The sequence below is a fragment of the Symphodus melops genome (genome assembly GCF_947650265.1).
Source record: "Symphodus melops genome assembly, chromosome: 13".
NCBI lineage: Eukaryota > Metazoa > Chordata > Actinopteri > Labriformes > Labridae > Symphodus > Symphodus melops.
In genome coordinates, this window is record NC_136703.1 from 19,580,308 (window position 1) to 19,602,414 (window position 22,107).

General features: G+C 40.3%; 2 protein-coding genes across 2 annotated transcripts; one reads left to right on the forward strand and one right to left on the reverse strand.

Annotated features, from left to right (window-relative positions):
* Positions 1-335: 335 nt before the first annotated feature.
* rbm38 (RNA binding motif protein 38) lies at positions 336-16,135 on the forward strand. The gene is made up of 4 exons (XM_079358807.1): positions 336-797; positions 2,114-2,237; positions 3,871-3,925; positions 14,608-16,135. Exons 1-4 carry the CDS (start codon positions 576-578, stop codon positions 14,957-14,959), a joined length of 753 nt encoding a protein of 250 aa, XP_079214933.1. The 5' UTR covers positions 336-575; the 3' UTR covers positions 14,960-16,135.
* A 2,436-nt stretch (positions 16,136-18,571) lies between these two features.
* Positions 18,572-21,627, reverse strand: mipb (major intrinsic protein of lens fiber b). The gene is made up of 4 exons (XM_079360340.1): positions 20,849-21,627; positions 20,423-20,587; positions 20,095-20,175; positions 18,572-19,977 (listed from the first exon to the last, which is right to left on the reverse strand). Exons 1-4 carry the CDS (start codon positions 21,206-21,208, stop codon positions 19,792-19,794), a joined length of 792 nt encoding a protein of 263 aa, XP_079216466.1. The 5' UTR covers positions 21,209-21,627; the 3' UTR covers positions 18,572-19,791.
* Positions 21,628-22,107: the final 480 nt, after the last annotated feature.

Genomic DNA, 22,107 nt, shown 5'->3' on the forward strand with positions numbered 1-22,107 from the left:
GAAATTAAAAAATAAAACATAATGCGCTTAGAGTGTAGATTATGATGCATCTGCTGTCTGATAGCTCCACTTAAGTAGCATGCAAAATTAATAAATCTCAAGTAAACCCTTCAAATTTAAAATACATCAGACGCAAGCTCTTTGCTGTTAAATTATACAAGTGTTTGTCGTATTTCAGTTGTCAAAGTATTTCAGCTCATCCAGTCTGACAGTGGGGGGTTCCTGTGTCTGTGTTTCCAGCAGGGTGGAGCAGGAGGCGGGGTGGACCGATGGAAAGGACGCACCGCTCGTCTATTGGAGCAAATCGCGGAGTGGGCGCACGTAAGACGCGCCCACCACAGCTTAAACGCTGTTTCTTTTTTTTCTTCGGAACAGGAGACATGAGGTTCAGAGACACCTGTCAGGAGGATTGTACATCCAGGAGCTGTATGTGAGGCAACTGGATACTGGAGGGGTTTGGCCATGGACATGCTGTTATCGCTTGTTGTAGTCTCCCTGTAATCAAGGAGCGTAAAGTTCTCCTGCTGCCTTCTTTGTTTTTTTTTTCTTTGTCTTTATCTTGATCTCTAAGCCGCATGAGTTCGCAGCTGTTTTTAGGTCAGCTAGTCGGGGTTCCCTTGGAAATAATGCACCCCACCATGGAGAAAGACACGACCTACACCAAGATATTTGTCGGCGGGCTGCCTTATCACACCAACGACGCTTCACTTCGGAAATATTTCGAGAGTTTCGGGGACATCGACGAGGCTGTGGTGATCACAGACAAACAGACGGGCAAGTCCAGAGGATATGGCTTTGTGAGTTAATTTAAATAAGGATTCTGCTTTTTTTCACTAGAATAAAGTCGCTGAACTGTGTTTTAATGAATGTTTTTTGTCTGCTCATCTGCTTTGACATTCAAGTCTCCTTAAACGACACTGTACATCATACTGACTTCATATGAATAATACTTATTTTTATTCTTCTTCTTTTCTTATAAATCTCCTGGATATTATGAATTCCTGAAGATTTTTTTTTTAATACACCCACGTCACACTGTCTCCCAGCAGCAGGCAGAAATAAGCGATGTCTGATGGTTGCAGTCACATGCTTGAAGCATGAGAGGCAGATTATTTCTTGTAAGTGTGTCATCAGTTATCTGTGCTGCCCCAAAGTACACAACACGAGCACCCACACATACTACACATACAGTACACTGACAGGGAGAGAGGGATATAGTTGAGCTGGTAATACGCTGGTCTATCTTTGGACAGATGTTTTTCTTTCTGCTCCATTGATATAAAAGAGTTTGAGTGAAGGGGGGTGGGGGGTTTTTTGGTCACAGAGGTGTGACATGACAGTTGGCTAAGATAAGACAGTAGTTTCATTCTGTCTTCCTTCCTTAGCTCCCCACCCCCAAGTTACATTTCAGTTTGTGTGAAATAGAAAGGAGACAAAGTTGTCCTGTTTGGCCAGTGGGCCAGTCTACTATGGTGACCACTGTGTTTTTTTGTGTTGTCTGCTATGGGACAGTGTGATCATCCCAAACTCTCCCTCTGCGGTTTTTATTGCCGTAGCTTCTTGAACTGTGCTGATCTCAAACAATCTGTTTGTGTAAGAGTCCAGAGTCTGAGGCTGAAAACGAAAGCGAGTGTGTCAGTTTTTCTTTCACTGTCACTTTTATTTGCGGTGGTGTTGTCTTCACCTCCGTAAATCAAAAGTGTCTTCCCTGCGTGTGTTCTAACCTTCACTTTCTCTTTTCCCACTGTGCGCTCTGCCCACTCCTCACCGCACTCCCTCAAGGTAGACTCAAACATCTCATCCTTGGCAGCTCAGTGTGAATAAAGGCCAAATCTGCCTCCTACACAATCTGCAACGGAAGTATAAAACTCCATAATGGCTGTAGAGATGAAGCGCACTCCTCTCTTACTGTGTGTTTAGCAAAACGATTGAATCATTCGAGGAGAGACTAGGACAGTAGTGACCTTAGGGACCACCCTGCTGTGGGCTCTGATGCTTCATCCGAGCAGTCATGTTGGAGTCAGTCCATCATCACTGCATGGAGAAGCTTTCACATCCAATTATGAGTCGACCAGAGTGAATTCATAAAACATGATTATGACAATGTCAACAGGTGACCATGGTGGACAGGGTGGCAGCAGAGCGGGCGTGCAAAGACGCAAACCCAATTATTGACGGCAGGAAGGCCAACGTGAACCTGGCGTACCTTGGAGCAAAGCCTCGCAGCTCACAGACGAGTAAGTATGAAAGATCACCGGCACTGAAACATGCAGGATCACCTGTATGGATCATGTTTACGAAATAAAAACAGCTTAAAATGTAATTTTAAGCGATGGTGGCGAAGTGATTAGAGTGTCCACCCAACCCATATGGAGGCTGGGTCAGCGGGCGGGTTAGGTTGGCCCAAGTTCAATTCCGTCATCTCTCTCTCTCTCTCTCTCTCTCTCTCTCTCTCTCTCTCTCTCTCTCTCTCTCTCTCTCTCTCTCTCTCTCTCTCTCTCTCTCTCTCTCTCTCTCTCTCTCTCTCTCTCTCTCTCTCTCTCTCTCTCTCGTCTCTTCATTAAAGACTCAAAAAGCATAAATATATAAATCCGAATAGTTATCCTAAATCAGGAGTAAGAATAGCATTTGTTAGGGACTATTCTTTGCTGTGCAAGTCTCATTGTCCATGATGCTGAATTGATGAAGTCATTCCTATAGTTATTTCTTTATATCGGATAGTTTTTCAGAGCAAGACAAACTTTTGCCTCATGAGTTCCTATACTAGCTCACAGGTAGCTAATTGCTTCCAAGAATTCATCTAAAAACTGTACTTCACAAGAGTTAAACCAAAGCTTGAAGGAATTGAGGGAAACAACTTGGATGTCCTTTTACTGCAGATATTCTCCAGGGGTGAAATAGGACTCCATCAGTCTTTAGTCACTGTTGATGGATCTCAAGTGTGATGATTTTCATGCTCCACTGAAATGAATCAGAACCCCAGGCTGCTTGAAAATCAATCTAAAAAAATCTGTTAAATGATCAACAAATGTGAGGTTATTTGGCTATAAACACAAAACCACAGCATTGTTCCCGTGAGCCAGCTGTTTCTGCTCATCCCCAACATACATTCACTCTTTGTGTATTTCATTTAACACACAGCTTTACTGCCCCGAGGCTTTTTTGGCATTAGACACCCGCACACGCATGCTTCATGCTTCCCCTCCGACATCTTTGTGCGCACCAAACCATGACAGCTGCTCTGCCCTCTCCTCCATCTCAAGCTCGCTGGCTGCAATACTGTCGAGTGTAGGTGTGATTGACAAACAGAGGCGTCAACAACAACTGACTATGTGTCCTTATTCCGGGCCAGCAACTGCGACGCAGCTCTCCAAGCATGCAGCTGATGGGAGATGGCAGCGCTTGGTATTTTGTTATTGTGTGTGAGAGAATAAAAAGAGCAAGGAGGGGATGGGACTGTTTGGAGCAAGAAAAAAAAAACTGTGTCCTCTTTGTCCCTGCAAAGAACTGAAATGTGCATTAAGATGTATGTTTGCACAAAAGAGGAATACTGTCAAAGATAGGAAGAATGGAGGAATGAAAAGCTGGAGGAGTATAGAAATGAAGTCGGAGTCGAAGATTCTTCTTTCTTACTCAGACTCAGCTGATTCCTGGTGAACTCTGGAGGCAGCGAGGTCACAGATGTTTGTGTGCAGTAGAGTGCATCGTTAGTTGTGCAGAGCTTGAGTGTGTGTGTGTTTGCTGGCGGAATAACAGTTGGTGTCTGATACTCCTGTATTTTACATGCTAACATCTGACAAAGACAGACAGAGAGGAAGAGCTGAAATCCCCCTCCTTCTCACCACTGCCTCTCGTTCTCTCTGTCTGCAGGTCTCTCTGTTGGAGTTCAGCAAGTCCATCCTACGTGGGCTCAGAGGCAATACGGGTAAGACGGAGAACAATCAATACCTCCATTTTCACCTCTCTCTTTTTCTCTCACCTGCCACCTACTCCGACGCAATGCTTTTCACTCCTCCGTCCTTGACATTTGGGAGCCCTCGCTCTTACTCTTGCTCTCAGCTTGGGTTGTGGTAGTTAGTTGAAAGACAGAAAAAACCCCACATCCTGATGCCTGTATACATTTTGAAGCACCGTAACATCTGTATGTTTACAGTACATTGTTTTTCGTTTCATCTTATTTTCTCTCTCCCTCTCCCTCTCCCTCTCGCTCTCTCTCTCTCTCTCTCCCTTTGGTCGATTAATCACATGAGAAGCTCAATTCTGGATTTCACTCTCGCATGACTTGCGCTTCACTGAGGCAACAAGCCGTTTAGTAAAACTCCCCTGCATCCCTTCTCTCTTTCCTGTACACATACAAAAACAGGTAGACTCACTCTTACATACACATACACACTGCTGACTTTTTTTTTAACCCAGAGACATGCAGGGTTTTTTTAACTTGATTTTGAATTCAGCTCTCGATACCTAACAACTTTGTTATTGTAGCTAAGGACAGTGTTAGCAACTTGGCGATTTTACAAATCCTCTTGGTGACCTTTTCAGCAAAAAGGACAAATCTAGCAACTTTTTTTTTGTGAGAAGTGATGGCCTATTTTTATGGCAAAAAACCCCAAACAAAACAAAAATCAACAGAAGACAGTTTATTTGTAGTTTAGTTTAGATTTTCTTTCACTCACTTTTTGTCCAACAATGTTGCTCTTCTCTCCTACAGCATCCATTACAAATGCATGCAAAATGCTAATTATGCAAATTAGGCTATGACATCATTTAGCGACTTTGAGGACAGCCAATAGCGACTTTTCTCACTGAGGAGTTGGCAACACTGTCGAAGGATTCTGACTCTTTTGATCACAATTTCAAACAATGGCTGGTTCCATCTTTTGTGTGGGGATATGATGCATGTTTTTTTACATTCATGACAGTGAATGGATTTTCTATGGGGTTAAGACTTCAACACTGCTTACATGAGCAATCTAAATACTTGTTGTTGGGCTACATTTGATACTTTTACTAAATATTTAATAGTTTAAAAATGGATATCCAAGAGAATAACCAGTTATCAATGATGACAATAAGTTTGAGTGTTTCTGAGACCCATACTACGTAGTATCAGAAATGTCACCAAAACGGGTAAATATGCCGTAGGCAGTTATTAATGAGCACCCATCAATCTGAGATCATCTTTTATTTTTTAATGTGCAGCAGGAAAGTTTGCTGACTTGAGCACAAGAGAAGTTAAATTATAGGACCGGTTTTTAAGGCGCAGCTCAACATCCCTGAACCTTTTGAGCGTTATTTTTTAGCGACTCAGAAACTTAATTGGTTCCTTTTTTCCCTAAAAAGTAGTCAAGACTACAGTTCTGAAAGTATGGCTGTTATGAGCATCTGTTGTTGTAGGGCAGCAAAGACGAACAGTATGGCAAGAGCTAGCAGTAGCAGCTAACCCTAGTATAAGCTAGCATTAGGCTATTCCAGCTTTCCTTGTTTTTCCATCAAACATTTTAAGGTTTTATATTTTTCATTTAAAAAAACCAAACTAAACCTTCAGGAGTTTCATGTTTGCTAATGTAAGGGTTACAGTGTGTCAACATAAAGCTGCAGTTAATGTTTTTCTTGTTTATAAACTACGTTCTTTGAGTAAATGAGAGGATTAGTTTGAGTGCACTCAGTCCGGTTATGAAAATTATAACAGTTATATTATACCCATACAGTATAAAATAAAAACTCCCTGATCCACATCCGGCAGCTGTCTTGCCTCCTCAAAATGTCTGAATGCTCAAATTGAAACTCATGCAAAGAACCCAACATGACTCAGAGCGTCAGTGAAACATGGAGGATGACTCATCCTCAAACCTGAAACGTTAGTGTCTGTGCAGCTTCATGTTGGGACTTTTCAACACAGGCTTGATTCAGATATTTAGATTTGAAATTGTGTTAAGGTTAATAGCCGTTTGTTTTTGTATGCAGACCTTTAATTAACTTAAAAATGTAGAGTACCTTAATTTAAAGTGGAACAATATGTAATCTATGGTTAACAAAAGTACTGGATCTTCTATATTTAATAAAGGAGTACCCATCATGTAGTTTAAAAAAAAAAAAAAGATCTTTTCAAACTGGCTTTCTACAGGATGACACGTTGTGATCCCACAGAAAAGTCCATTAAAAACCTCAACTGTTCAGAGTGCTATTAATATTGCATCCTTCAATTTCTGAATGAGCGATGAGGGAATTGAGGCTGACCCAGATGAGTCGATGAATGAGCGATGGTGGGTTGATTGAAAGTCTCCTGCGGTGAGAGCGGAGGCAGTCGGCCTCTTTAAATCTGCGTTTTGAGGAATAGTTGCAGCGTTGACACCGTACAACGGACACAAAAGAGGCAAAACAATGACATCAGCTTACACAAAGAATAACTAACGCACAGAAATGCAAAGACTCACAAAAAGTGCCACATTTTTTGGACAGTTTAGAAACATGCAAATTCATTTTTTTCATAAAATGTATAAACGGAGACACAATCACATTTTGGTTTGATTTGAGGGCTCATTTGTAAAATGAAGTTTTGATTTGGGGGATAAGGTCTTCAAAAAAAAAGGCCATGTAAATGTTGTTTAGAGAAAGAAAAGCTATATGCTTCTGAATTGTGATGATTTAAGATAGAGAAAAGAAAAACATCTTCCTAACAAATCTGAAAGACAAGAAAAAAAAATTCGTTTTTGGAGTTCGATTTTCACTACAGAACTTAAAGTCTCCATCAGTTTTCTATTCTGATATCAACCATTTATTACCCTTTGTTACCTCTACAGGCTGAAATTATAAATCAAACCAAACACTCTGTTTCTGTTTCACTCAGTGAACCTTGCTCAGTTTCGTTGGCTCTGTGTTTTGAGGGGAAAATCTGTTGAGGAAAGAAGAAATGAAACTAATTCCTGCAACATCTTGAACCTCCGAAGATCTCCGGGCATCACAGCAGACAGGTGCTTGTCTGACTGAGTGACAGATTGGGGTTTTCTAAACCGGAAACTAACTCAGTGTTAATTACTGCCGCGGTGAGGTCTTAGGTATTATTTACATTTTAGATATAGATTAAAAAGATTCACATTTCACATTTTATGTTATGACAAATAACCATAGCATGTCAAATCTTTATATTTCAGATTTGTTTTGTGTAAAAAGGACACATCCGCTCTGTTCATATCTCTCTGCTCTGAAGCGACATGTGTCTTTGACATGATCAGTATGACTGCAGTCAGTTTAAGACATCTCTTGGCAAAGTGAAGGACTTTTATTTTAGGAACATCTTTAAGATGTAGCCACTGTTTCACACAGGCCAGTGCAGCTTAAAAACTATAGGAGAAACTGACATGACATGTGCTGACCCATTTATTTTTTTTTAAAGGATGCAGGTTGTCTGATTAATGTCCATATTTGAAATCTATTCTAGCATGTGGAACTGATCTAGATTATTATAGGAGGTAATAGGCAACACATTGATATTTACCGAACCTGTAAAATGGCAAATGTAATGTTAAACATTTTATAAGAATTGTTTTTGCTGAGATTTAATGTCAAAACAACACATACACACATGCATTGAAGTAGAAACAAAGTGTACATAAATTAGACAATTGAACTGAAGGAAGTCATTTAGACAAAAAAAACCCAACATAGAATAAAAGATGGTTTGTGAAATCTGGCTGATTAAAGTCAGAAGGAACCCCTCATACATTTCTAAAATGGAGCAACATATCACAATATGTGATTTGGGATTAGATTGGAAGAACAGATGGTCTTCAAACCTTTCTTCAAAATTCTATGAACGTCACAGACAATTACTGCTCTTACTTGACTGTGTTTTATCAAAGATGGCATCAATAACAGCTGGGCCCCCCGACCCTGAACGAGAAAAGTGGTGGAGATAATGGATGGACAAAATAGTATATAAGGTAAATAGTTAGCATTGTTCTGTTAAATGAAATACAAAAAAATGTCTTCTTGAAAAATATAAACTCAGAAATTAATTAACTTATGTGCAGCCTTTTGATTTCATCAACTTCTGTTGTTGTGTGATTTCAATTTAAACAAGTAACTATCATGGACCCATTGTTTCTTGTAATTTAAGTGTTCTTTCTTAACGTGTTTTCTCCACATCGCAAACTGAGGAATCTTTGATACATTAATGAATTATGATAATTAATAATGAGTAAAATAAGTTACATAATTAATTATTGTAACTTATTTAAAAGAGGAAATCAATCACATTAAAAAAAAAAAAAAAAAACGTAAAAACCCGTCATTACCCATTATTACCATGATGTTTTCCTTACAATCGTATCATGAGAATAAGAAACTCTGTATCAATCCTCAGGGGAAAATCATTGCAGCATTCAGTGATTGCCCAGTTGGGTTTTGATTAAACAAACAAGTTAATTAGTCATCTTTAAAGGTTTCCTTGTTTAAGCTACAGGCTTGCACTAATCTGACCTTTTTTTGTATGTGACTAAACTAAGCTAGCCTGCTGCTGGCTAAAGCTTCATATTTTACAGATTGTGGTGTTCTGGATTAATTGACTCATGGTGCTCATTTGAAAAACTGAAAAAAAAAAAAAAAAAGATCCAAAATGTTGCACTATTCCTTTAATTTGTCCTCAATTGTTTGTGGTTCTTGTTTGTTGCTTTTTGGGAGCCTTTAGGGTTCGACACACAAACAGCAAATAACGAACTCAAACAAAGCAGCTCTGTGTCACTCCGCACTTTGTCTATATTTGTTCTGTCTGCTACTCGAGTGTATTTACTTAAAGTTTTAAGAGAACAGAGGACAGGCTGATGCCAAATGTGGCTTTGAGGTACAGTTGAGTTGGGGGAAGGGGGAGGAGAAGGACGTTCACATTCAAGGGAGGGGGGTACATCTGTCGCCCATGGCTGCCTGCTGTCTGCCTTTAGCACCCGGCATCGGAGCTTGGCAGAAGTAAAAGTCATTTTTTTCTGCTGTATATTTTCTGAGACAGAGAAAAGGAGAGGAAGGACAGGGGCAGTAGAGGGTGGGGGGGCTTCCTGTTGAAGAAGTAGAACACAACGGGGAGGAATGGAGGAGGAGGAGGGTGTCACAGAGACTCACAGCACACCTGTGGATGGGTGTAGTTGTGGTTGGACTCGGTGATGCTTTCGGACTACATGTGAGCTGGCCTTTGTGTTTGAAATGCACAATGTCGAGTGAAAAATGTTCCTGCTGGGAGACATGAGAGAATTCTAACACAACCTCAGTCACATGTTGAATCTTATATGCTTTATCTGTTAGGCAGACTATTTTCTCTCGACATCACTTTTCATTTTGAATCCTCCACTGTTCCCTTTTTTGGCTGCCAGACTCCCACTTGAATAATCCTCCAATTCTCCTCTCTTCTCATACGTTTCACTCTCTGTCTGTCTGGAGGTTTGGGTACGTGAAGACCCCTCAGGTGTTAATTTTCGTACCCTGGGACCCAATTAGGAGAAGCCATTCTGTAGATATAAAAAGCCCTAATTTGAAAAACAGTTTTTCCTAGCACGTAAAGATGAAAGTCTGTTAAAAGATGACACGTTTTGATCTGCATCTTTTTTCAGTTCTGGAACCTTTTAGTTTTTATTCATAAAAAGCTGTATAAATCGTTTATGAGTGACTGATATCACAGTGTAACATACCATCAACAGCAAGTCTCAGTCACAGCTATCAAAGCCTTGCAGACAGTCCTTTTTTTTTTTTTTCAACAAATATATGTAAATTGTGCAAGACACAACTTCAGGATTTCTAACTGTCCAATCTGTCAGTAAGATATCTTGAAATCTAATACTGCTCGACCACTGCAGGAACTTACTGGCTCGTCGTGGATGTAAAAAAAAGAAGAAGCATTTTAACATGTTATCGTATTGTATTGTGGCTCGTAGAGATGGCCACAAAGATTCAATTTAAGCACAAGACCTTCAAAATCCCCTTCATCCATATCTGTTTGATGCTGAAACATACTTTTTTCGCTGCTCTCGGTTCCTCCCAGCTTTCTCCACAGAGCCTGTTAGCGTAGCTGCAGATATTTTAAAAACGAAAGCACAGGAAGAGGTCCTGCGCCGTTTCTTTGGTTGTTGTATTGTTGATGGTAATCATGTTAGGAGCTTGCAGGATGCAACAAGAGGAAGTTAGATTATTTAGATGATCTTGTGTTTAGAATTGCAAATATGAAATCTTTGTTTGTATTCTTTACTCTTGTAAGTCAAACTACAACAATTTGTAATGAAAATCACTCACGCTGCCGTGATGATATCCAGTAAACAAACCACTGAATGAACATTTTCTCTGTATCACACAGCTGTATTTGTATTCATAGATTCATTTAAATGTCTCTCTTGTCTGCTGACATTAGAGCTGAGTGTCCAGTGCTGATGCTGGCCTTTCTATCTCCCACCCTCCCTCTAGCTCTGTGTGTGTTTTTATTGGGGGAGGAGGACACAGGGTCATATATGTGGGTGCTCCACAGACGTGTGTGCTTGTCTCTCTGACTGACTCACCCTCCTTACATCCCTGATCTGAACTATTAAAAGCCTGTTTGTCTTGAGGCGTGATGGATTTGATGGCTGATCCTTCTCCTTTCCACTCACTCCTTGCCGAAGGAGTCTCGACCTTGACCCTAAAAAAAAAAAGAGAGAGAAAACAATGCCGATGTTTCTTTTTTTTTTTTTTTCCAGTCTTCTTTTTTTCTATTCAGTCCATCATATCGCTTTAATCCCGCTGCTTGGTTTGGAGGAAGGACATGCGAGGGGGAGAGCAGAGGAAGCCGTCTGTGTGGGAGTAAACCCAGAGAGAGGAGTGAGTCGGTGGAGGTTATTCTGCTCTCATGGGTCTGTTAGTGAGCGTACACCCATGCAGCTGCACCAATTAGCCCCCACTAACAACACACACACTAACACACACTCACACACACACACACATCCACATCCTCTTCTAAGCTGCTTAACTGACTACATGACTTCACTCAACCTGTTAAGCGTGTCTTTGTCTTATCGTTTCCTCTTGCACGCTCACTTTTTTCCTTTTTTTACGTGTTAGTGTTAATAGTGTGTGTCTGCATGTCTGTTTACACCTCTTTGTGTGTGTGTGTGTGTGTGTGTGTGTGTAAATATGTGTTTGACAGTCAGAGATGATGCCAAGCACAGGGAGGAAAGAGGCGAGGCGCATCTCCCTCTCGTTACGATGCCGCTGTCACATTAGATCAGTCAGGCGGGTGCACTGGCTGGCAGGCCAGAAGGCAGCGGCGCACAGCCGTGAGAATGACACTGCACTTCTGCTCTGGGAGATACGGAGGGAGCGCGAGTGAGGAGGGATGAGATACACCAAGATTATTAGCTTCAGCTGTGCTTTGACGTTATGTTGTTTATTATCATTAGGCAGCATGTTTTTTCTTTGTCACTGGCGGCTCTCTCGGCAGAGTCTAAGCCCCAAAAATCTTGCTGCTATCAATAGACTTCCCTGTATTACCGGTGGGGTCCCATGTTTACACACAAGTGTCTAAACACTACAGATTCCATCACACATATTTTCTGTCTTATTTGTTTTTTTCCCCTTGTTTTAAAGTGGGACAAGTCACAGCTGGAAGAAGCTGATGTTTACATCTGTGTGCAGGAATCAGACATCTGCAACATTTGAATCAAAATGTGATCACAGTTCAGAGTTTGTGTGCACACTGTTCGTTTTTTCGCCACCCTTCAAACCAATCTGACAACACACAACAATAATTACGACAAGCAGGTTCACAATCTGAGAAAGCAGTTTTTCGGAAATACCCTCCATACGTAATTTTCAGGAACTTCACATTTTCATTTGAGAGGCCACATCCTGACTCCATTTTAAGACAGTCGTGTTGGAAGACTAACACAAATTCTTTTGAGTGTGCTGTTGTAAACTAAGTATACACTCCCCAGACAACACTTATGCCGCCCTGTGTGAAGTCAAAGTGTCCCTGTCAGTCTGAGGTTACTGTTTGATTTATTACAATCATCGATGGTTAGGGATGCTGATTTATTGTGTTTTTCTGACACTTTCTTTTTTGATTAACTCGTCAAAAAATGCCTGAACATCATCATTTGATTTTATAGCTGCCAAAATCCAAATGTGGTAAAAGAGGTGTTGATGAAAATGATAAGTTCATCTGATTCCCACTTCAGCATCACACCAATAGACTTTAAAAGCAACACAGCGCTCTCTCTCTGAAAATTATTATTTTGCTCTTTTTCCCCTGAAATGTTTCATCTAAGGCTACATGACTGCTTTATCTTTTTTTAAGGGTTATTTAGTTTAGAGATTTCACCCGAGAGACAGTACTGAGTAATCAACAACTTTCTGTAGGATTTCTAGCTGTCTAATGAAGTGCTAACATTTCAAAGATAATGATTGCAGAACTGTGAAGAGAACAACACGTCTTGATTTTACTTTGCATAAATTCAGCATTTTGGTAGCTCGTATAAAGGAAATCAACTTAACGTCGTCAATCTTTTTATTTGAATGTTAGCAATAAAGTGAATAAGCCTGTTTCTATTGATTGAACTCATCTGAAGCATTAACTGGAGTGAAATCTAAAGACTAGTTGAATTGTATGACATACTCAACAGCTTACAGCAAAGCATTTTTCGAGAAGAGTATATGTTGGTCTTGACACGCATGGTATTTAAAAATGATACACATTATAAATACAAACATTACACTATACATTAAATTTGTTTTTGTTTTTTTTTGTTTTTTTGAGGCTGAACTTTTTTGCCAATGTACAAAATTTTAAACATCCAAAAGGGGTTTAGATTGTAAATGTGTTAAATAAGCACACATGTTGGGGATTACAAGTTTGAGCCTCTCAAATGGCACTGGAGTATATTTTCAGATATTTTGTCCATGCTGGTGTACGGTGTGTGTTGTGTACACATCAGGCTTGGTGTAAACTGGGTTGTCCTTGTGTTTGTTGTGTAAGCTCACCTGATCCCTGCTCTCGCTCTGTTTAGAGGTAAGCAGCAGGTCTATGATCACCTGTTCAGACTCGCTGACAAGGTCACTGTCAGGTTAATGGGGTTGCCTTCAGGCACGATCTCTGGAGTGTAAGTGTTAAATACTGTCATGTTCTGTTGTTTTTACTTAGTGTGTGCAGTTAGTGCAGCGACGTCACTTAGCTCTTCTGATATAATCGCTGTTACTGCTTCCAGATGTAGCTGAGGCAGTTCAGGTTAAGTGGGCGGCTTTAGGCAAGGGCATGACTGAATCAGGAGGACAGAGGAGCCCCTTTCTCTCTCGTTATTACCATGGCTCCGAGTATCAACAGTCTCATATGCTGTATTTGTTGTGGCAGGTGTGTGTGTGTGTGTGTGTGTGTGTGTGTGTGTGTGTGTGTGTGTGTGTGTGTGTGTGTGTGTGTGTGTGTGTGTGTGTGTGTGTGTGTGTGTGTGTGTGTGTGTGTGTGTGTGTGTGTGTGTGTGTGTGTGTGTGTGTGTGTGTGTGTGTGTGTGTGTGTGTGTGTGTGTGTGTGTGTGTGTGTGTGTGTGTGTGTGTGTGTGTGTGTGTGTGTGTGTGTGTGTGTGTGTGTGTGTGTGTGTGTGTGTGTGTGTGCGCGCAATGTAGAGAAAAAGCAAATGATTTTAGGCAAGTAGCTTTACGTTTAAATGAGTGATGTTTAATTGGGGGAAAAAAATGTTCCTTAACAATTCACAGACTGTGTGCCAATTAAACTTCAACACAAGGGAGCAGTCTATTTTAGGGGAACAGTTTGGATAATTGCTCTTAAATTAGTAGGTGGACGATGCCTTTAGGACTCAGATTACAACAAAGGGCCAAGGTTGGATTCAAACCCACATCCTCTGCAAGGACTCTAACCTCTGTACATGCACCATGCAACACAACCGCTACAAAGCCCCAACACTCAGATGTCTAAAATGAGAATTAAAGAAAAGGAAGAAACAGCCGTCAATGTGTTTGTTGGTGCAACTAAATGTGTGTCTGGACGTTTGTGTAATTTACAGTTACGGTAATACTGACCTTATTTACAGCTCTGAGCACCATTATTCACGTTTTACTGACGTTTGTCATCAGATATTCAGAAACAGATACGGATGAGGTTTGTGGGTTCATAGATGTCCTTCTGACGTCTGTTCCCTGTGATGTCTTAAAGTATACTGGATGTGTTCGTTATGAAGAAATATGGTATGGTAGATATGGTCAGGTTTAAGAAGTTAATAATAGCAACTAATTAGAGGAGCGGTGGTATGTTCTTCTGTTTACAAGACTCACAAAGAACACTCCTTCCCAAGTTTGCCCTTTTTTATCTGAAGATGTCCATTTATTGGGATTGCAGTTTTTTGTCCTGTTGTTTGCGCTAAGGTAATTTTTTTCTTTTTTTTTTTTTTTTCTTTTTTACAACTATGGCTATTCCAAAAAAAGTCAGAAAATAAATAGGAATGCCCAACACATGTTCATTCCAAGCATGGCATGTATGAATATTTTTGGTATATCAACAAGAATGCTGACAATCCAAATTGTGAATTTACATTTTTTAAAGTTATTGCTGAGGAATTTATTTTTAAACCTTGTTCCTCTGTCTGCCAGGTTTGCCCAGCATTATGTCTACCCCCAGACGTTCCTCCAGCCCAGCCTGGTGCTTCAGTCCCAGCTCAGCCCCACAGCAGCAGCACTCGCCTCTCCCTACCTGGACTACAGCTCTGCATACAGCCACTATGCCCCCACAGGACTGGAGCAGTACCCTTACACTTCTTCACCGTCGCCCTCAGCTGCCTACCTCAGCTACAGCTTTTCTCCAGGCAGTACTGCGCCAGCTCTCACCACATCTCCAACCCCTCCCGCTGCCATCCACCCTCCTCTAGCTGCACTCACCGCTATGTCTGCCACTCCCCAGGCCTTTCTTCACTATCCACTGCACCAGCCTGACCGCATGCAGTAAGCTACCTTGTGTGGAGCTGGACCTGCCAAACTGATGATTCAAAACAATGTGACTTTTAGCCTGTGACATCATCAAGAGGAGGCTGGATAGCCAGGAGGAGATTTGTTAAATCAAAAGGGCTTTTAGAAAGTACTTTTATTCCTGTTTTTATATATATTATTGTTGTAATAGTTACTGAAAATGTTCTACTGCTAAAAGTCATCAGCATAAATCTGAATGTTTTTCAAAATGTCAGAAGTAGGGGACCAGAATGAGCGCATAATCTACTGGACATTTTGCCCTGTACACTTGACCCTTAGTGCTGAGGTTGGAGACTGCTGGAGAGCGGCTCGGTAAAGACAATAAAGAAAATACCTGTTTGACATGATGCTGCAGCTGCAGTTTCTCCAAAGGTACTGGACTGAATGCTGGACATTAGCCAAACTGAGAGCTAGTTTGTCTTTGAGAAACACTGGTCCAATAACCTTCTTCAGGTTACATTTCTGTCTATGGCCTTAGAGATCTCACACTCCCTATGTAACTTGACCAGTTTGTAATTTTTATTCAGTGTCTCATCTTGAAATGGGTAAGATTTTTAATTGAACCCCCCTATTTTCCTTGTATCTCCTGGCAAGCCATTGCACAGTGATAATCACAGTTTAGATTGATATGCAATTTTAATGATAAAGGGTGAACCTTATTAAGGTAGAATACACTGGTATATTATTTCTTTGTTTTACTTCTGCTTGAACAATACTAAGAAAATTAAAACACAATAGCCCTGACATAAAGCTGTTAATGAGACTTATTTGACAGGTTACTCCTAGATTTGTTTCAGGAGAAAGTTTGGTATATGAAAATATAATTACAAACGTGCATATCAGGTTAATGTATTTGTAGGTGTTAGGATGTATGTTGTCACTGAAAATGTTTGAGTGTATTTGGTGTCCCTGTCTGTGGTTGAGTGAGTGAGAGAGACAAATAGAGCAATGCAGTGTCAGGACCTAGCTCCTTTCCAGTCCATTGTACTGGTCAGCATGGTTTCTTTGTTTCTTTATTGTCCAAGCCTCAGAATACAAATGGATGCTTTAATGATGAGAGGTCCACAGTGCTATGGGAAAACTTTAGTTATCATAAACCATGCCACAAATGACATTGAAAAGAAATATGCAAAATAAAAGGAATATTTCTATGTAAGGCATGTATTTTCTTTTCTCTGAGTGTGATCGGTTTACAAATACATGTGAGTTCAAATCTAGAAAACCTCTGCTAAAAGGCAGTTCCAGAAGCCTGGAGTGTTTAAACATGAAGTCTTTAGCGCGTCATTTCCAGCCTGTATTGTACTTAAACTAATTACTAAATAATAGTCCATTACTTTCTGATATGATTTCAGTCCTTTATCCATTAGTCCACTCAGCCATCTTTGTCAAGCATTTGAGCTAACTTTATCTTTATTTCACTATTGTGGTCAAAAATTGTTTTTGAAAATAAATGTAGGTCGTCAGTAGAGCCATTACTTTGCTATTTAGATGATAAACAATTAACGAAGGTAACTTTTCCAACCTTTAATCATTTACTTTTCATTAACGATTCTTTTGTAAAAATAAATTAATGAGAAAAGGTATCCACTAATTTACATTTTCAAGGATCGTTACATTATTATTTAGTCACTACTTTTATATTTCTAAATGCCATTAGCTATTTCTACTTATTAGCCTTCGCTAAATAAATACTGTAAGTAAAGCTAACTTTACTTACAGTTATCGATGACTTGTGAAATATATCTGTTTTTGTTTAGGATTTGTGCTTTGTTCAAAGTAATAATGGGCGGTCCATGCCTGTTAGGGGGTAGAAACATACCCAAGGTAAATCAGAAAGTTTCAATGTCATATTATCATTCTTTACTTTGTTTTGTTCAAATTTTAATAAAGTGTAAAATGCCATGTGAATCTAAATAATTTATTAATTGATTTTATACAATTGGACAGAGCCAGTCTCACTGTCACAATGTGTTTTCACTGCAAAGATAAGTTAAGCTAAGAGGCCATTGCAACGCTAATTTCATTTTTTATTTGTTTATTTATTTCCTGTTACTGCAATGGTCTCTTTCATATTACAACATGTAAGATACAGGCCTGCGGTTTTCCTAGTTTTTATTGAAAACTTGCATGAAGAAACAGTCATAAATGCATAATTGTGTCTCAGTTTTCTTACTTTAGCGTAGGCCTACCTGTCTGTCTGTTTCCCCTTTATCCATTCTTTAAGTTGATCTTTTTAACAATGGGGAAACCAACAGCTCTGAAAAAATTGCCCTCAAACGTATTCAAGTGATTCAGGTAGTAAGTTGTTCCTTTTATTTATTCACCAGATTGAATAAGGAGTGAAAACTACAAGACAAAAGAAAATGCACAGATTACTGTCATAAAAAAAGGTTAAAATATTAAAAAATATTAGAGGTGGGACTTGATTAAAAAAATTTAACTAATTAACTTAGGGCTTTCTAATAAATTAATCGAAATGAATCACATTTTAAGTGCATCACAATATTTACCCTAAAAAGCAACACTTTTCAATCTAAATGGATTTTAGTGGATGAATGAATACAATACATGCAATTTGACTTGCTTCTCAGTTTGATAAAGCTGTTGGATCTTGTTTGAAATTAGTTTTTCTGCACAGCAGTTGGAAAGTTGGATCACATGTTGCTACCTTTGGCACATTTTCTAACCCCTTATCTTCTACCACTAATAGTGGTCTACATTCCAGAGCAACCAATTTAGCGAATATATTCGACGTTGAATTACTAATTTTGGTCCTGAAGCCAGTCATTTGGTCGAGTTTAGGCTGAAAATGCTTCTTGTTTGTACTTGTGGCGGAGCTAGCGCAGAATGACAAACAGTTTTGTGCTGTTTATGAGGCAAACTGTGATTAAATTATTTTCTTGTAATTAATTAATCGTAATCAATTGTTCCATTTATTGCATACTGTACATAGTTTAAAGCAGACTCTAAGCTAAGTCTGTTTACTACTCAAAACCTTTTGAGCTGGAATCTTTGGGTTGTTGTTGTTGTTTCAATTTGACAGTAGCAGCATTCATGTTGACATTGCCCTTACAAATAACACTAACTTTATTTCAATCGTTTATAAGTTTGTATTGCAAGCATTTATGGGGGCGGGCCTGGCCCCCTATAGCCCGCCTATAGCGACGAGTATGCTTGTTGAGAGATATTTTTTCATCTTTGAATTGCTTTTTTGGTGTTTGAAAATACTGTAGTCTGAAAGTGTGAAAAAAAAAAACGGACAAAAAAGTCTAAATGTCCATTTTAACCACATCAAATATGAGCAATATTCTGCCTTCCTGTCCTTCTCAAACATCTCCCGTCTCTACTTCTTCCTTCATCAAACTTAACTATCAAGTTGTTCACTGTGATAAACCTCTTATCAATTTTCTGTTAAAAAAACATTCTGCTTCACATCACGATTTGAAAGTCAAGGTCTCGTTGTCGCACTTTGCTCTCACATATGATCTCTTATCGCCTCCTTCTGGTCAGCATTATTAACTGCAGCACACATTTTTACAGAGCTCAACAGCACCAACAAATGCAACTTAAAAAGGAACAAGAATAACCCATACCGTGTACCAAGTTTTTATGTTTATTTTCATTGAAAGGTTTTGAAACACTTTGTGCTCCCAATAAGGATCAAAAAATAAGAGGAGACTTAATGTAAAGCTTGCACAGCTGGTCTGCAATGAACAGAACTATCAAAGTCAAGGATACAACATTTTCTTTTTGATTGCGCTGGTTTGTCACAAGGAAGCAGGTGTTTTATGTAAAAATGAAATCAAAGCGAATACCACAGTGAGGGGAAGAGATTTGATCATGTCTTTAAAACTGATGACGTCATTAACGAAGTTAATAGTACATAACAGGAGAGCGGTAATGAAAATAAACTGAAATAAAAAGTACTGTATCTGCAATCTTGTTCACACACAAACACATATACACACTCACTTGCAAACAAGCTCATACGCACAGGCAGGCGCACACATGCACACGCTCACTCTCACACATATGAACTGCAGAAGTGTTCACACACACTCACACACATACATAAACCCACAGATAAAATGTAGTGGTTGAAAATATTGAAACCCTGGAAAAATCTAATCGTATCATACATCCACATCTTGTGTCTGAAGTGCAGAAAACAAAACTAAAATGGAGATAAATCAGATGAATAATGTAAATCATGCCCATCTTCACTGGTCTAACCCAACTTGAAACGACCACAAACCCAGTGTTGCCCCTTCTAGCTTACACAAATCCCAATCCCCACACTTCTTCTCCACCCTCACTTGCCCCATGCCCTGCTACTCTTCATATCATACCCACATCCCCGAGTAATAACTGTAATCCTGCCTCCACACTTCCAACACCTGTCTCCCCGAACCTCTCGGCTCTATTTCGGGATCCTGATGAAGGCTTTGCTGGGAAGAGGGAGCAAACAGGTGGGTTTTGGCAGACAAGACAGCTGCTGGTTAAGGTTCTGGTCAGCATTATTATATATAGAAAAGAGAAAAAAATACTACAATGTCCAGTTCAGAATACAGAGTGAGGATTTTGGAGGTAGAGGAGCCTTGTTATCTGTTCAGATTGGAGGTTTTAAATCTGTTACTGTGTCGGGTTTTACATTGCAAAATTCCTATGTGTTGGTTTACATGTGAGTATTTGGATTTGTCTTGTGCAATGATGTGAGAAGGCATGGGGTGGGGGGGGAGGGGGGGCGGTGGAGGTAGGACTGGCATAGCTCAGGGCCCTTTCCCTCATCCCTGGGCCCCAGTCGGAGAAGGTTTATAGGGCTTGTGTCTTGAGCTCAATGGGCTCCCCACGGGTGTCCTGCTGGGTCTCGCTCTCTGGGGGCCGGCTGCCCTTCAGTGTGGCGAGGCGCTCTGAGAGACCCCTCATGCGTGGGAACAGCATGAAATCATACAAGAGGGCACCCATTGCACCTCCTATCATAGGCCCAACCCAGTACACCTGCAGACAGAATTTATTTTATAATTCTGCAGTTTACACAATATTATATTTTAATTTTTTTAGTAGTTAAAACAGTCTTTGTAATCTTGTCTTTCTTTCTGTTATTGCAGGTCTTACCCAGTGGTTTATGAAGTTCCTGAAGAGCACAGCAGGGGCGAAGGACCTTGCAGGGTTCATCCCAGCACCGGTGTAGTACATCTGCAACCCAAATGATTGTCTTGTTATGATAGTTTTTTGTTACATTTTTTAAATATAATTGAATATTGTAAAGAGTTGTGTGCTGCTACCATTTGGTTCTCTTCTTGGTCAAGCTTCAATAACACATCTACAATTTATTATGAAGATGCTTTTATCCAAAGCGATGTACAGCTGATGAGCGTCACAGCTCTAGATTTCTACCACATCATTTAATGCAATAATAATGCAATGTTTGCATTTGTCTCACCCCCATAAGATGGCCAATGGTGACAGAGAAGCCAATGGAAAGGGCAGCAGATCCCAAGCGTCCATTTCTCCTCTCGTCGGTCACAGCGAAGATGCAAATCACCAGCTGCATGGTGAGGAAAACCTCCACAGTGGTGGCCATTCCCAGACTGATGCCAGGCTGCAGCTACAGATACATAGATGGAGTTTTCTGTTTGTTATCACTGACTTTCTCTTTCATTTCTGAAACATTTTGAGTTATTAGATGCAATTAAACATCAGGTATCTGATCTTTAATACAGTTGACCTGGTTGAACTTGACCTTAGCTGATACCAAGATTGTAAACTCATGGCTGAAACCAAAAAAAAAAAAACACCTAAAAACGTTTGACCTCACAATGCTAATAATCCTATACTTGTTTCTGAAACATCCATTATGAGTTCTTACCGTGTTCATTGCCATGTTGCCCCTCATGTTTCCAGGTGTGACCCCATAGAGCACAGCAGCCCCAGCCACTGCACCCAGGCACTGTGCAGCTATGTAGAAAATGGCGCGGAAAAGAGACATCTGTGAGCCGACAAGGTAAGCAAAGGTGACAGCAGGGTTAATGTGTCCCCCACTGATGTGTCCAATGGACTGGATGAGGGTGGCAGCTGCTAGCCCAAAGCACAGGGCCACATGAAGGACATGATGAGGCCCGGTTGTCCAACGCAGGGCAGCACCCATGCCGAAAAATACAAAAAACATGGTCCCGAAGAACTCTGCGAAGACCGCCCGCCAAAAATTCATGGAACGAAACTCCCACATGATGACTGTTCACCAAATGTTCTCCACAAGAAGAAAAAATGTTGCAAAGAACAAATTAGAATGAGTCTATAAAAGGTAAATTGATACCTTTAAAGGTCCTGCTTTAGTGCCAAAATAACAAAATGAAGGATCTCCTCCTTTAAGTCAGCTAATATGGCTGACCAAAAAAATAAAACCGGAGCCTGTTCAAGGATGAAACAGGATTTTAGAATGTCAACAGACAAATCAACAAAAATAAAAGTCAATTTAGCTGCGTTGGCTTGCCACCTCTGTCTGCCTGTTGCAAAGACATAGGTGTGATGAAATGTGGGAGTAAGGGTGGAGGTCTCAAGTGGGATGAGCTGTCAAGAGGAGGTGTGCATCAATGCTAAAGGGGTGTTTCTCAAGTAGAGAAGGGGACAGACAAAGTGTCTGGTGGACCTTTTAGCCTCTTTGACGGAGGGGAGAGGGCCAGACAGGGGCTTTATAATACCCCTCTAGGGGCCCCAGGTGACGACATAATCCCTCTGTAGGGCCAAGGGCGGGGGGTGGCAGTGCTGGACACCCTTAACCAAACAAACTTAACCCCTCTGTTGCCCCCCCCATAACAGAGGCCCAATGAGAGGTGGCGTATCTGAAAAGAGAATCGGATAAAGCGAGAAAAAGTGTAAATCAATGAGTGAGAAGAGGAGAGTTTTATGATGAAGAGACAACAGGACGTATTGTGTCTACTCGTCTCTACAAGTCGGGGAGTGGGACACCAGAAGAAAACCGTCTGCTGGAGAAGAGTAACTGAAGCTAAGAGGAGAACGTTTTCTTTGAGGTGTGTGTCATCTGTTGACATATCATAAGTGTCATAATCAAGTCACACAAATGCTGATGGACAAGGACACAAAACACACATGCTTGCACAAAGACAC

Excerpts from the sequence above, each read along its gene's own strand:
- rbm38 (XM_079358807.1), top strand. The coding sequence starts at position 576 with ATGAGTTCGCAGCTGTTTTTAGGTCAGCTAGTCGGGGTTCCCTTGGAA. Across the intron at positions 798-2,113 it reads AGTCCAGAGGATATGGCTTT|GTGACCATGGTGGACAGGGT; the intron begins GTGAGTTAATTT and ends CAATGTCAACAG. Across the intron at positions 2,238-3,870 it reads GCCTCGCAGCTCACAGACGA|GTCTCTCTGTTGGAGTTCAG; the intron begins GTAAGTATGAAA and ends CTCTGTCTGCAG.
- mipb (XM_079360340.1), bottom strand. The coding sequence starts at position 21,208 with ATGTGGGAGTTTCGTTCCATGAATTTTTGGCGGGCGGTCTTCGCAGAG. Across the intron at positions 20,588-20,848 it reads GCAACATGGCAATGAACACG|CTGCAGCCTGGCATCAGTCT; the intron begins GTAAGAACTCAT and ends ATGTATCTGTAG. Across the intron at positions 20,176-20,422 it reads CCATTGGCCATCTTATGGGG|ATGTACTACACCGGTGCTGG; the intron begins GTGAGACAAATG and ends TTTGGGTTGCAG.